Consider the following 15,657-nt stretch of genomic DNA (forward strand, 5'->3'; position numbering starts at 1 on the left):
GAGAAGAAACGCATCATGGTACTGTATGGTTCCGTTCCTGGAGGGATTTCTCCTTCCTCCAGGGAGTCTGGTGCTTCCTCCGAGGTGTCCGTGTCCCCTAAGAGGAGGCTTTTGTTCAGAGGAGGCACGTCTCGGGCAGGCAGAGAGGGGCCTGGAAGGTTTTGGTCTTCTGGTGGAGACTGTGGCTGTGCCACCGATTGTGCCTGGACAAAGGTTTGCAAAGGAGATAATGTCATGCTAGCAGGGAGATTGTTTTTTTTTTTAGCACCTGGGTTAGGGCAGAAGTTAAGTGAAAGTGCTGCGGCTCCGGGCAGTGTTGGCACTTGGTAGCACCCAGAGATCACCAGTCTGTCTGTCCTGACTCCTACTTTCCCCCAGCAGGATTGATCCATGCCAAGTGGCCCCGGATGCCCGGCATGAAAAAAGCTGCATGGACACAACTATACTAATGCCAGCAATGGAGTAAAAAGGACTGGTAGTAGCTTAAACAATTTATTTTTGAATAATGTGGGGTCAATGTAATCAGCAATAAGTTAGAAATACCCCTTGCGAATCTGCAACATTTTTTCAATCGCACCTATTTTAGTGCAGGTTTTTCCTGCAGCTTTCCACATCTGAGCTTTTATGCAGCTATTGGCACATGTATTTGGTCTTGCACACATTTTTTGCACATAACAAATTTGCATGCTGTATCTTTATTACATTCCGCGGAGGTGCCTGCCTTTGCTGTGCATGCTAAAAAAAAAAAAAAAAAAAAAAGACATGCAGAAAATTTGCACCAATTTCAGCACGAGTTTTATTACATTGGCCCCCAAGTCTGCAGTTCTGCAGAGGGCTGGAATTAGCTCAGAATCTTTATACTCTGTTTCCTGGTTTGATTACAGAATGCACACTTGCTGCACGAACAGGATGTCTCCACATGCGAAAACTGCAATACTTACCGGTGTCCAGGAGAGTAACTCAGTTTTCTCTTATTTATGGTGGGGATGTCTCAGGGAAGCAGCTTCCATTCGGCTCTGTTTAAGACCCTATTGAACAGACAATATATTATCAAATACACAAACTATAATAAAATCAACAGCTGACAATTAAAGCTTAGTTGCACACTTAAGACCTGATTTAAATTACCAAAACAGTCATGCATCCTCTTAATACAGAGAGAGAGAAAGAGACAAGCAAGAGAAAGCGATTATGTCTTTTTCCAATGTGAATTTCCCCTTTATAAAGGAGGCACATACAAACCAACAATTTCTGCTGGGCTCCACAAAATCACCACCATATACTATTGGCATAAACCCAGAGATGAACACTTTACTGGTCACAACAGAATATCAGGACCTATTACCAGCTTATCCTCACCTCTTTGTCTGAGCACTACTTCAAATGGTGCTATACATCAAGAACTACAAAAAGCCAAATGATCCGTAGGACAGATACTTATTATAGCATCATGGGTTCATATCACATGCAGAAGCACACATCCCAATACCCATGTCACAATGGTGCTTCTCTTGTATCTTTTAGGTTTTCAAGTTCCTTTCACGGGATGACCATTATAAGCAACAAAGACAAATAGTTTTATTACTCAGTGGTATTTATACAGATCTCTAAATCCAAAGCTAAAAGAAAAATGTTTTAACAGGATATTCTCCTCCATTCTCTCGTTACAAGGCAGCACATTTGAATGTATATGTATAAATGTTTATTATACTGCCGCCTGCCTTAATTTATATCATAGCTTAGGTTCTTTTCTTGTTGTAGAGCTAACCCTCCTTATTAGTTATTGTTTAAATGTTGCTGAGCTTCTGATTGGATCTGTTCCTGCTTGCTCCACCTCTATGTTCTCCAGCTTCTTCCTATTGGCCTTTTGCCCTTTGGAATCCCTGGGAGCCCCTACTTCCTGCTGAAAGTTCAGTTTGAAACTGCTCTAGACAAGCTTGCACCTCCCCTGGATCGCCTGAAGCATCGCTCTTTTCACCTTGCTAACTTCCCTTCCTACTGCTGGTTTCTGCTATTTGCTGGTAGTCACAACTTCCTATACGGTGGCAGTCATCTGCCTTTCACTGGTCACTCAGAGTTCCTCATCACAGCTGTATGAGTTCTGTCTGTATAGTTATCTTCAATACCATAACATTCGCAGTGAGCATCAAACTGCTTATCATTCAATAAATGTTTTGGAATTAAGATCCGAGTTCTCTCTGACTTTGTAAGCAAAAAAAAAAAAAAAGAAGGAGTTTAACTTTCTTTATAGGCTCCCAAACTAGGGCATCGGGAGCTAATGACAGAATACACTGAGATGTCTAGCAAGCACACACTAAGGGACTGATTTTCAAAAGAATTTAAGCACGAAAAACTGGGTTTTACCTGTGTAAATGCACTTTGCTCATATAAGTGGATTTCTGAAAATTGCTACAATATGTGCCTTTGAATTGTCAAAAAGCTTTGCCTGCATTACCCTAATGCAGGTAAATGGCTTTTAAAAACTGCTGTCATAGTAGGTTACATTTATATGCATAACTCCTTTTAAAATTCACCTTTATGGGTTTTATATAGCTAGTTGCATAGCATGATATCTTCCAAAAAATAAAAAAAGTGAGGAAGTAACTGACTTGTAAAAATGGTATGTGCTTGCTATATGCTCTATCTATTGCAGACTGACTTCAATCTCTGGTAGCTTGTAGGTGGTCTGTACTGATCTCTCCCCATTCAGTTATTGCCATTATTCATGCCTAACTTTAGTAAGTTTCAACACACAGGGCTGGTCTTATTTCAATTTCAAAAGCATAAGAATACTTGTAAATTTGGACTGCCTTAATATATTTGTTATGTTCATTCAATAAAAATATATCACCTTATATTAATTGTTTTGTTTACTAACCTTTATTTTCATGCATTCAAGTGGACTAACACAGCAACTACATGCATAGGAAGCTCATGAATAAAATGAGAAGCTTGGGTGTGGGTGCCAAGTTGGTGGAGTGGATTACAAACTGGATGACTGACAGGAGACAACGTGTAATGGTAAATGGAACCCACTCATGAAAGAACAGTGTTAAGTGAAATGCATCTGTTAGGATCTGTGGGTGTCTGTGTGGACCCTTCGGCCGAGGTGAGTGATGGTATGACCCAAGAAGAGGAGCCCCACTGAGCCTCACCGTCAGGGAGGCAAGGTCTTGACTGCGGGATGAGATACAGCAGGAGTAATAGAGCAAGGGCGAATCCAGGAGGCAGGCCAGGGAACGCTAACCCAGGAGTTGTTGACAGGCACTGTCTGAGATGTCCCAGGAGTCAGCAATTGGGAAGAGGGCAATACCCGAGGAGCGGGGAGTGCCACGACAAATACAGTCTCTGTGGTCTCTGAAGTCCCTGGAGCAGGGAAGCCAGTGAGGCACCTCATGTGTAATCAGGGTAATGGTCCGCAGAGCTGGGTACACCGGAGAAGGTCCTCAGTGTAGTCACGGTAGTGGTCCGCTAGGCAGGGTACACCAGAGAGAGTCCTCAGTGTAGTCACGGTAGTGGTCCGCTAGGCAGGGTACACCAGAGAGAGGGTCCTCAGTGTTGTCACAGTAAAAGTACTCACAGAGCTGAAGTGGTAAGGATAGTTCCGGGAATGACCTCCGGAACAGAGGCCGGAAGAAGTCCAGGTGAAGGCCCTCCGAGGAGCGGATAGCCGAGAGATGGAAGGGGCCCCCGAGGAGTGGGTACCCAGAAGTCTACGCCACGGAAACAGGAATCAGAACGACGTCCAACGGAGAGAAGGATTCAGCAAGAATGAACTTGTTGCCAAGTCGTAGGTGCTCAGGACTTGGAGGTTTAAATACCGGAGTTGAATGACATCATCTGAGGGGGGATGCCCCCGAGTTTTGCATCATGACATAGTTACAGCTGGCCTGGGAGCGCGTGCGCTTAGGGAACTCCAAGGCCAAGATGGTGGTCGGCAGCGTCCATGCTGCCCTGGGACGCCCAGGAACGGAGGGAGGAGGGCCAACGAGAACGGGCAGAGCCGCAAGTTCCCCCAACGGAGCCAAAGCTGGAAAGAAGGATGTGAGCAACAGCGCTCGCAAGCGCCGGTGGAGCGTAACAGCATCCTGGATAATTTTTTGGACTGGTTCTGTTCAATACTTTCATAAGTGACATTGTGGAGGGGTTAGAAGGAAAAGTTTGTCTTTTTGTGGATGACACTTAGATCTGCAACAGAGTGGACACACCTGAAGGAGTAGAGAATGAAAAATGATTTAAGAAAACTCGAAGAGTGGTTGAAGATTTGGCAGCTGCGATTCAATGACAAGAGTCGTGCACATGGAATGCAGTAATCCAAAAGTGCTGAATGTGATGGGGGATAAAAGACTATCATGTTCGGACCAGAAGATGGTCCTTGGAGTGATTTTGTCAGGAATCTGAAGGTAGCAAAGCAATGTGACAAGGTGGTAGCTAAAGCCAGAAAGATGCTGGGCTGCATAGAGAGAGTAATAATCAATAGGAAAAGTGAGGCAATAATGCCCTTGGTGAGACCTCACCTGGAGTACTCTGTTTGGTTCTGAAGACCGTATCTCAAGAAGGATAGAGACAGGATGGAAACGGTCCAGAGGAAGGTGACCAAAATGGTGTGGGTTCTATTTCAGAAGACCTACAAGGAGAGGCTGAAGGATCTAAATATGTATACCCTGGAGGAGAGGAGGTGCAGGGGAGATATGATACAGACCATCAGATACCTAACCAACTTCAAACCTTTTCCATTGGAAAGGAAACAGTAGAATAGGGGTACAAAATAGAACTGTGGGATGGAGGGGAGCACTCAGAACAGAATGCCCTCCCTGAAGAGGTGGTGAAGATGAGAACAGTAAATGAACTCAAAAGCGCATAGGACAAACACTGCAGATCACTAAAGGCTTGAAGCTGAAAAAAGAAGAAAAGAATGGTGTAACATTTCTGCATGGGAGTAACTTGCTCAAAGCGGCAATTAATACCCATAACAGAACGCATGAGGGTAACCTGCATGGAATGGCAGTTATTACCATAACCAAATTGGTGGGCAGACTGGATGGACCATTTGGTCTTTATTTACCATCATTACTATGTTACTATGTTTTTTTATCTAAATTTGGAGAAATCTGATTTACAAATATCAAAATTTAAGTGAACTTTTGGAAATACCACATTAGTAAGGACTATGAGGTTTTAAGTTGGAGGAAAATATTTCTTTTAGCCAAGAATTCAAAATCTCTTGTAATGCAGCCCTTGTCTCAAAAAGGTAATTTCTACAGCAAGGAGAAATAAGAATCTCACAACAAAAATCAATTATCACAAAGTAAAAACAAAATCCTGCCATACAGCAGTAGTTCCAGACCGAGTCAGGACGCAAAATGGACACATCCACAAGTCAAAAAATGCCACACACACACACACACACACAGCCGGCACCATATAGCCAGCAGATGGACACAGCATGCCTGTACTTTCCTAACTGCCATGTGGCTGAGGACTGCTCACAACAGGGAGCCAGTTACTCTTCATTGTTATTCCATCTTCCTCTGCTGGCTGGAGTGACAAACAGGGACCAGGTACGACCATCTCAACCCACCATTGCTGCTTCTCTTCCCTCCTCCCTGGCAATCATCACCTGGACCTACTTTTCACTTTCCCACTTCCTGGGATATCACCATTGCCAGCCTGGACCTGTTTTAACTCTCCCCACCCACTCCCCTGCAACAATTACTGCTGGAGCAACTACTACCAGCTGCAGAGCAGGAGGAGATGGCCTGAGGTACCCTCATCCTCCTCCTTCCAGCTCTGATCACTAGGCAGAGAGTTAAAAAGGCAACTGGTGGGGGAGGAAGAGTGAAAGAGGAAAGACATGTGATGATTCGGGGGTGGAGGAATGAGCTGGGGGAAGTGAGCAATAGTGATGGGGAGAGAGAGAGGGGGGGGGGGGTGAGCCCTGGGGTGGTATAAAAAATGAACAGAACAAAATTGCCTGGCATGGGGAGACTGAGAAGGGAGTCAGATTTTTTAGTCTGACGTTTATTTTTGTCCTCTCCCCATTGCCCCTAATTTGTTTTAGGTGTCTGCAATGTGAAATTTCATGTGCTAAAATGGGTCATATGGCAAGAAGTTTGGGAAACTATACCATAAAGCAGAGTTGCTTACCGCTAACAGATGTTCTCCTAGGACAGCAGGATGTTAGTCCTCACAGATAGGTGACATCAGATGGAGCCCGGCACACTGAGCATGTCCAGCATGCCACTATCCGTGCAGCCACGCAGGGTCCCTCTTCAGTCTTGTAACATAGTGAAAAAGACAGCGAACCCAACTCTGCAGGGTGGCAGGCAGGTTTCCTGAGGACTACCATCCTGCTGTCCTAGGAGAACACCTGTTACAGGTAAGCAACTCTGCTTTCTCCTAGGACACAGATGGGTGAATACCAAGCTGCACGCTGCCCCCAGTAATAACGGGTCCAACAGCACTAAACCATGTTCAATGGGCACAACAACAGAAGTGCTGTGGGTTGTAGCAGGAGGCAGCAAGAACCAGATACTGGGCCCTAGGTAGGGAGAGTTGGGTTCCTATGCTTGGAACAGATTACAAAGGACAGACTGGCCAAAGATACTATCATGTCGACCATCCTTGTGCAAACAGTAATGGGCAGCGAACGTGTGCAGGGATCTCCATGTCGCAGCCTTGCAGATTGCAGCGATGGGGACCCCCACGAAAGTGCGCCATCGATGCTGCCAGGGACCCGAGTGCACCTTGATGCAGCCTCCAAGCGGAAGGCCTGCCTGCTTGTAGCAGAAGGATATACAGTCCACCAACCAGTTAGAGTCTGCTTGCCCACCACAACACCAAGTCTGTTTTCGTCAAAGGAGACACAGAGTTGGGTTGACTGCCTGTGGGCTGCCCGTGCACTCAAAATAAAAGGCAAGAGCACGCTTGCAGTCCAGGCTGTGCAGAACCCGTTCACCCTGGTGGGAATGGGGCCACGGAAAGAAGGTGGGCAAAATTATGGACTGATCGAGATGGAAATCAGCCACCACCTTAGGCAGGAGTGAGTGTGTAAAACCACTGTTGTGAAAGAATTTCGTATACGGTGGATACATTACTAACGCCTGAAGCTCACTGACCCTGCGAGTAGAGGTGACCGCAACCAGGAAAATGACTTTCCAGGTGAGATGTTTCAAGCTCACAGGCGCACACAGGAATGAAAGGAGACTGCATGAGCCATGCTAGCACCATGTTGAGGTCCCAGGACACAACAGGACGACACAGAGGGGGGCTTCAGTTGCAACTGGCCCCTCATGAAGCGGCCCACCAAGGGTTGCACAGAAATGGATGGACCACTTATCCCCTGGTGATACGTGCTAATCACACTCAGGTGGCCTCAAATCGAGGAAGTCTGGAGTCCAGACTCCAAGAGAGACCACAAGTAGTCCAATAGTCTTGGGGTGGGACACGAGAAAGGGTCCAGGCATTTCGCCTCACACCAGATGGAGAACCTCCACCACTTCAACCGGTAAGACTTCCTGGTGAAAGGCTTTCGGGAAGCCACCAATACCCGCGACACATCAAAGAGGTTGAGGGACTGTAAGATTACCCTTTCAACATCCAGGCAGTAAGAGCCAGCGACCGAAGGTTCGCGTGGCGCAATCTGCTCTGATCCTGCATGATCAGATTGTGGGAGGTGCCCAGATGTATGGGCTCCTGTATCGTTAGGTCTCGCAGGATCAGGAACCAGGCCTGCTGTGGCCAATATGGAGCAACCAGGATCATGGTACCCCCTGTCTTACTGGAGTTTCACAATCGTCTTTCTCACCAGCAGGAGTGGAGGATACGTGTACAGGAGGCCCTTGTCCCAAAACCAGGCGAAGGCATCCAAGGCTGATCCCCATCTTCTCTGCATAGTGAGCAGAAGTGGGGCACTTTGTAATTCGGGGGGGGGGGGGGGGGGAGGCAAAAAGATTCACATCTGGATTGCCCCACAGGCGGAAGAGCCTGTCCACAACTGTTGGGTTCAGTGACCACTCACGGAGGTGGAAAGCTCGACTCGGGCAGTCTGCCATTACATTGTCTGTCTCTGCAAGTTAAACTGCTCATAATAGCATGCCCTTGGACAGGGCCCAGGCCCAAATCTGTACCACTTCCTGCAGAGTAGGAAGGAGCCTGTGCCTCACAGCTTGTTTATTTATATTTAGTTTGATTTTCAAATGGAAAAAAACACCTTGCAATGTCAGCTTCTTACAGTGGGCATGATTTACTAAAGCTTTGGGCTCTAGTATCTTCTTGTAGCCAGCAGTTCCCTGTACGTACCAGGATCAGTCCAGACTGCTGGGCTATGCCTCCCCTCCAGCAGATGGAGTCAGAGAGAAAACTGAAAGCACCCCCTAGATATACTGGTGTGCCACCTGCCATCCTTCAGTATAATTGATATCAAAGCAGAAGAAAAGTAAAACAACTCCTCCGCCAACTTAGCCAATAATTAACCATGGCAACTGTCTAGATCAGTGATGGCCAACCTTTTGAGCTCAGTGTGTCAAAATTCATAAAAAAACCGAGCATAACTCGGGTGGTGTGTCACTTCTAGAAAAATCCATAATTTTGTGATATTTGTAGCTCTAATCAACAAAGTTATAATTTTAATATATATACTGTATTTATTAATAAAGCAAAAACAAATAATTCTTTACCTTACCTGCTTAGTGACTTTTTTGTTGCTGAATTTCATTGGCTAAATCTTCAATTGAAGGTTGGTATTTCGTACACTTCAAGTCCAAGCAAGCGTTACAAACTTCATCTGTCAGTCGGTTTCTTTTATTGGCTCCCATTCATGTTCACAACACTCCCTCCCCATCTCCCAGGCATGCACACATTCATTCTCACACACACAGACCCCCAGGCAGGCACCCATGCATTCACACACATACACCCCCAGGCAGAGTCCCATTCATACACATTCACACACTAAAGGTAGACCCCCCCTCTCTTTTGCCAGCAACCTCAGAACCTCTCTCATTCCTCTGCTGCCACTGTCACTGATGCCGCGTGGCTATTGCGGAGGTGCCGATTGCTGCTACTGACACTGAAGTCCATTCTGCTGCCTCCTCTGTGCAGGCCCCGTGGGCTTCCACTTTCTCCATGCTGATCTCGTACATTGTGAGATCCGTTGAGAAAGTGCTATTCTTGCACATTCCCAAAGAGTACATGTGCCAATCACTAAAAAGTACATTTTTTTTTTTTTGCCTTTGCTGTCTGATCTTAGTTTTCTAATTGGTTGGTCACAGGCTTTTTTTTCACCTTCCCTTTCTTATTTTTTTGCCAATTCCTTTTATATTGTCTTTTTTTCTGTTTCTTTTTTCTCCATCTTCTTCCCTCAAACACACAGTCAGGTTCTCATTCTCACATGCATTTCTCTTTCTCACACACACAGGCTCTCACTGGCACATGCTCTCTCTCATACAATCATTCATATACACAGGCTCTCACTGGCACATGCTCTCTCTCATACAATCATTCATACACACAGGTTCTCACTGACACATGCTCTCTCTCATACAATCATTCATACACACAGGCTCTCACTGTCACATGCTCTCTCTCATACAATCATTCATACACACAGGCTCTCACTGGCACATGCTCTCTCTCATACAATCATTCATACACACAGGCTCTCACTGGCACATGCTCTCTCTCATACAATCATTCATACACACAGGCTCTCACTGGCACATGCTCTCTCTCATACAATCATTCATACACACAGGCTCTCACTGGCACATGCTCTCTCATACAATCATTCATACACACAGGCTCTCACTGGCACATGCTCTCTCTCATACAATCATTCATACACACAGGCTCTCACTGGCACATGCTCTCTCATACAATCATTCATATACACAGGCTCTCACTGGCACATGCTCTCTCTCTCTCTCTCTCACACACACACACAGGCTCTCACATGCTGTCTCTGCATTCAGGTCCTCTCTCTCAACTCACCTCATACACGCACTCTACGGGCCCTCAGCCTCTCTCACCTCTGGGCCTCCTCTTCGCGGGTCGCCGCAGGATGGGCTCTGCAGCGGCCCTGATCTTCTCGGGCCGCGGCAGCCCTGCTACCGGGCCTCTTCCTCTTCTTGGGCCGCTGCGACTTGGGATTCGCAGCGACCCGCGGCGGCTCCTCCTCTTCTGCATGCGCTGATTCGCTTCCTCCTTCCTGCCCACGCGGCTCCGGCAACGTTTACTTCCGGGGCCGCACAGGCAGGAAGGAGGAGCATCAGCGCGTTGTCTTGAGCCTCATCGCTGCGACGCATGAGCCTCCCTGCGCCCGGGGGCATTGGTGGAGGGTAGGGGGAAACTAAAAAACACATTTAAAGGCTCGACGCAGCTGAAAAAGAAAAGGCTCGGCGCAGCCGATAAAAAAAAAAAAATTCCTTATAGTCCTCGAAACGCTGCGCGTGTCAGCCAAAACGGCTCGGCGTGTCACCTCTGACACGCGTGTCATAGGTTAGCCATCACTGGTCTAGATCAAGTAGTAAACTTCTGCCGAGTAAAACCGCAACCTTCTGAATAAAAAATGTGCAAACACTGCAAACACTAACCATTCTTTAATAAGGCACCACCCCCAAAATGAAATTGATAGCCACCTACCATGTCCAAAGACCGAATAGCTATAGGAAAAAAGGGTTCGAGCGGACTCTCCTGACACACAATATCGGGCGGGCGTCTGGACTGATCCTTGGTACTACAGGAACGAAAATTATCAGGTAAGAACATAATTTTCCTTTCCCTGTACGTACCAGGATCAGTCCAGACTGCTGGGCTGTACCCGAGCCGACTTAAATGGGGTGGGACCCAGAGAGTCCCGCTCAAATTACACTGCTGCCAAAGGAATCCACTGATGGCCCTCGAATAGACCCGATAATGTCGAGCGAAGGTATGCAACGACTTCCACGTGGCCGCCCTGCAAATCTCCTGGCTAGAAACCAGCTGACTTTCTGCCCAGGAAGTCGCCTGAGAACGTAGTGAATGGGCCTTGAGTCCTTCAAGAACCGACTTACCACAACCAATGTACGTGGATGCGATCGAGCTCTTCAACCAACGGGCAATAGTTGCTTTGGAGGCCTGCAGCCCCTTTTTGGGCCCCTGCCACAAAACAAACAGGTGATCCGACCTTCTAAAGTCATTAGTGACCTCCAAATATTGCAAGAGCACTCGACGAACATCTAAACGCTTCAACTCGGAACCTTGAGAAGACTTCAGCTCTGTCGCCGAGAAAGATGGCAATTCCACCGACTGATTAACGTGAAAAGCCGATACTACCTTCGGCAAGAACGAAGGGACCGTACGCAACGACACACCGGACTCTGAAATACGCAAGAACGGTTCTCTGCACGAAAGTGCCTGTAGCTCCGATACCAGACAGGCGGACGCGATGGCCACTAGGAACACGGTTTTGAGTGTTAAATCCTTTAAGGAGGCCCGCCTAAGAGGCTCAAAGGGGGCTGTGTTGAGGCCTTTGAGAACCAAGTTCAAACTCCAAGAAGGACAAGGGACTCTTAGAGGAGGGCGCAAGTTCTGAATGCCACGCAAAAATCGGGCTACATCTGGGTGACACGCGAGAGAGGATCCTTCAACCTTTCCCCTCAAACAACCCAGAGCCGCTACTTGGACCCTCAGAGAACTGTAAGCCAAACCCTTCTTCAAACCATCCTGCAGAAACGTAAGGATATCACCTACCGACGCCCGGCATGGCGGAATTTCAGAGGCAGCACACCAGGAGTCAAACACTTTCCACACTCTGGCATAAGTAAGCGTGGTAGAGGGCCTTTGCGCGCGAAGCAGCGTGGAAATGACAGGTTCTGAATAGCCTTTCTTCCTCAACTGCCTCCGCTCATAAGCCAAGCCGCCAGACAAAAGTGATCCGCCAGATCGAAAAATACCGGCCCCTGCCGAAGAAGGTTCGGAAGGTGGCCCAGACGAAAGGGGCGGTCCATCGCGAGATTGACTGGATCCGCAAACCATGGTCTTCTTGGCCACTCTGGAGCCACTAGATCACTGGACCGCGATGGGATTCTATGCGTCTTTACACCTTGCCTACTAGGGGCCAGGGAGGAAACACATACAGTAGGATGTGACGAGGCCATGGAAGCACTAGTGCATCTACCCCTTCCGATCCGTGTTCTCGCCTTCGGCTGAAGAAACGCGCTGCCTTGGCATTTAGCCGAGTCGCCATCAGGTCCAGGCGCGGAATCCCCCACCGCCGGGTGATGAGACTCATTGCCTCGGTCGAGAACTCCCACTCTCCGGGATCCAAGTATTGACGACTTAGATAATCCGCTTGTATGTTGTCTACGCCTGCTATGTGGGTGGCCGCGATGCAGGCTAGATAACGTTCCGCCAAGGTCATTAACAAGGACGCTTTGTCCGCCACCGGCCGATTTCTCGTGCCGCCCTGGCGATTTATATATGCTACCGTGGTTGCGTTGTCTGATAGAACTCGAACCGCCCGACCTTGTACCATCGGAAGAAGGTGACGCAAGGCTAGACGTACCGCTCTGGTCTCCAGACGGTTGATGGACCAAGAAGCCTGACGAGGGGTCCACATTCCTTGTATAGCTCGTGATTGACAGACCGCTCCCCAGCCTGTCATACTGGCATCCGTCATCACTACAACCCACGGGGGAGGATCTAGGTCCACTCCCTGCAAGAGATGGTCCAGGATCAACCACCAAGCTAAGCTGGACCGCACCGGCTCCATCAGTGGCAACTGAACGCCGTAATCCCCGGATCTCTGGTCCCAGTGAGAAAGGAGAGCCTTTTGCAAAGGCCGCATATGTGCAAAGGCCCACGGCACCATCTCCAGAGTAGAAACCATATGTCCAATGACTTGTAAATAATCCCAGGCCGTAGGTAACGGGTGGTCTAGTAGGTTCTGTACCTGAAACATTAGGTTCTCCAGTCTCTGCTGAGTCAGGAATACCTTGCCCACCAAGGTATCGAAACGTGCTCCCAAAAATTCCAAATGCTGACTCGGAACCAACTGGCTCTTTGCAAAATTGACTACCCAACCTAGCGATTGAAGTTGCTGTACTACCGACTGGACTGCTCGCCTGCACTCGTTCTCCGACTTTGCCCGGATGAGCCAATCGTCTAGGTAGGGATGCACCAGTATTCCTTGACGTTGCAGAAAGGCTGCGACTACTACGAGAACCTTGGTAAATACTCTCGGAGCCGTGGCTAACCCGAATGGAAGGGCGCAAAACTGGAAGTGTTCCCCCAACACCATGAATCTCAGGTACCTCTGATGACGTTCCCTGATCCCAATGTGAAGATACACCTCGGCTAGATCCAAAGAAGCCAAAAATTCTCCCTTGTGGACAGCCAAAATAACAGATCTTAGAGTCTCCATGCGAAACCGGGGAACGCGCAAGGCCTTGTTTACTCGTTTCAAATCCAAAATTGGCCGGAACGTACCTTCCTTCTTTGGGACCACGAAGTAAATGGAATACCGGCCTGTCCTGGTCTCGTCCGGAGGAACGGGCAATACTGCTCCCAGGGTCCGTAACCGGTTCACAGTTTGGGCTATAACCAGTTGCTTTTCCCGAGGACCACAAGGAGATATCATAAAAAGATCCCGGAGGGGCCGAGCAAATTCCAACTCGTAACCGTAACGAACAACATCGAGGACCCACTGATCTGACGTGACCTTGACCCATTCCTCCCAAAACAGGGACAACCGACCTCCGATGCGGGGGAAGGAGGAATGGGCCTGCGCGCCTTCATTGCGAAGGTTTTCCGGCGGGCAAGTTCTGCGAGGATCCCAATCGCTGCGGCCGCCTGCCTCGAAAGGAAGGAGACCAAGGTTGAGACCTGGGACCCTGTTGTTTCTGGGGAAAGGGGCCTCCCCTTCCCATGCGAAACCGGCGTTGCCCTCGAAACCGGGACCGTACATTCCTGAAAGATCGAAACTGATGGGGCTTGTCCTCCGGTAACTTATACACCTTATTATCCCCCAGGTCTTTGATGAGTTGATCCAATTCCTCACCAAACAACAACTTCCCCTTGAAGGGAAAGGAGGCTAGATGCGATTTAGAGGAGGCATCTGCCGACCAACGACGGAGCCAAAGTAAACGCCGAGCAGCGACCACCGATGACATAGTACGGGCCGAGGTCCTCAACAAATCATACAAGGCGTCCGCCGTGTAAGCAACCGCCGCTTCCACACAGTTGGCCTGTTCCGCCTCGGCCGGCGGGAGCTCCTGCGTGGTAAGCCATTGTTGAACCCAGCGGAGAGTGGCTCTCTGAACCATACTGCTACACGCCGCTGCCCGTACTCCCAAGGCCACTATCTCAAAAATGCGCTTCAAAAGAACCTCTAACTTTCTGTCTTGGAGAACTTTCAAGGCTATCCCTCCCGTGACGGGAATGGTAGTATGCTTAACCACAGCTGTGACCGCCAAATCCACGGAAGGGACCTTAAAAATCTCCAAAGAATCTGAGGGGAGGGGATATAACTTATTCATTGCCCTTCTAACGCGCAGAGATGCCTCCGGAACCTCCCATTCCTTAGATATGAGCTGTACCACTTTGGGATTGTAAGGGAAAGGTTTGTGGGGGGGCCTCAGACCCGCCATAGCTACGTCCCCTGTGGAAGTATCCGTTTCTTGCTGCGGTGCCGGGATTTCTAACTCCTTCAAAACATGAAGGATCAAAAAGTTAAGTTCATCTTTGCCAAACAGGCACAAAACCTGGGGGTCATCGCCTTCGAGTGACCCCTGAGCGGAGGAGACCTCTGTCCCTGTGCCATCCGGAGAGCCCTGGGTGAGATCCGGGACACCCGGACCACCCATACCCCCTAATGAATGAGCTCCGGCTTTATCTGAAGCCCCCGCCTTCTCCTGAGCCCCAGACTTTCCGTAGACAAAAGACACCTTAGGAACCTTTGTGGGAGGGGTTTATCCGGCTCCCAACCTGCCTCTGCCTCTAAAAACGCTTGGTGCATCAATAGCACAAATTTAGAAGAAAAGGGCACGTTCCTTTTATTTGAGCCCCCCGCGGGTTGTTCCTGAGGGGGGGGGGGCTCGAGGAGCATCCAGTTCTGAGCCACTGCGCGGGCTTAAGGCAGGCGGTGAGAAAGGAGAGGAATCCTCATCCTCCGACGCAGAATCAGCAGGCTGCCGTGTGGTCAAGATGGCCGCTGGCTCCCTCTCACACAGGTCGATACTGTAAGACCGCGGGAGAGCGGACAAACGCCCGCTCTCCCGGCGCGCGCACCGGCCCTTTGCCGGTGCGGTTGATTCAGTATTTAAATGAGGTGACGCGGGAAAAACGGGGAAAAGGAGGCGCTAGGGACACTAGCGCGTCCCTAGCGCCTCCTTTTTGTCAGGAGCGGCGGCTGTCAGCGGGTTTGACAGCCGACGCTCAATTTTGCCGGCGTCGGTTCTCGAGCCCGCTGACAGCCACGGGCTCGGAAACCGGACGCCGGCAAAAATTGAGCGTCCGGTTTTCGGCCCGACAGCCGCGGGCCGAATTCAAATTTTTTTATTTTTTTTTTTACTTTTTTTTACTTTTGGGGACCTCCGACTTAATATCGCTATGATATTAAGTCGGAGGGTGCACAGAAAAGCAGTTTTTACTGCTTTTCTGTGCACTTTCCTGGCGCCG

The 15,657-nt window shown here is 48.9% G+C and overlaps 1 protein-coding gene across 3 annotated transcripts in view; it reads right to left on the reverse strand.

Moving 5' to 3' along the window:
- The window catches only part of LOC115074755 (survival of motor neuron protein-like), a 109,593-nt gene that overhangs the window by 16,452 nt on the left and 77,484 nt on the right, over window positions 1–15,657 (reverse strand). For all 3 annotated transcript variants that reach the window (XM_029574520.1, XM_029574539.1, XM_029574529.1), the window contains one exon: window positions 942–1,028. In XM_029574520.1, the coding sequence (XP_029430380.1) occupies window positions 972–1,028 (57 nt within the window). In that variant the 3' untranslated portion in view covers window positions 942–971. The remainder of the gene's footprint in view (window positions 1–941; window positions 1,029–15,657) is intronic.

The sequence above is a fragment of the Rhinatrema bivittatum genome, chromosome 1 (assembly GCF_901001135.1).
Source record: "Rhinatrema bivittatum chromosome 1, aRhiBiv1.1, whole genome shotgun sequence".
Lineage (NCBI taxonomy): Eukaryota > Metazoa > Chordata > Amphibia > Gymnophiona > Rhinatrematidae > Rhinatrema > Rhinatrema bivittatum.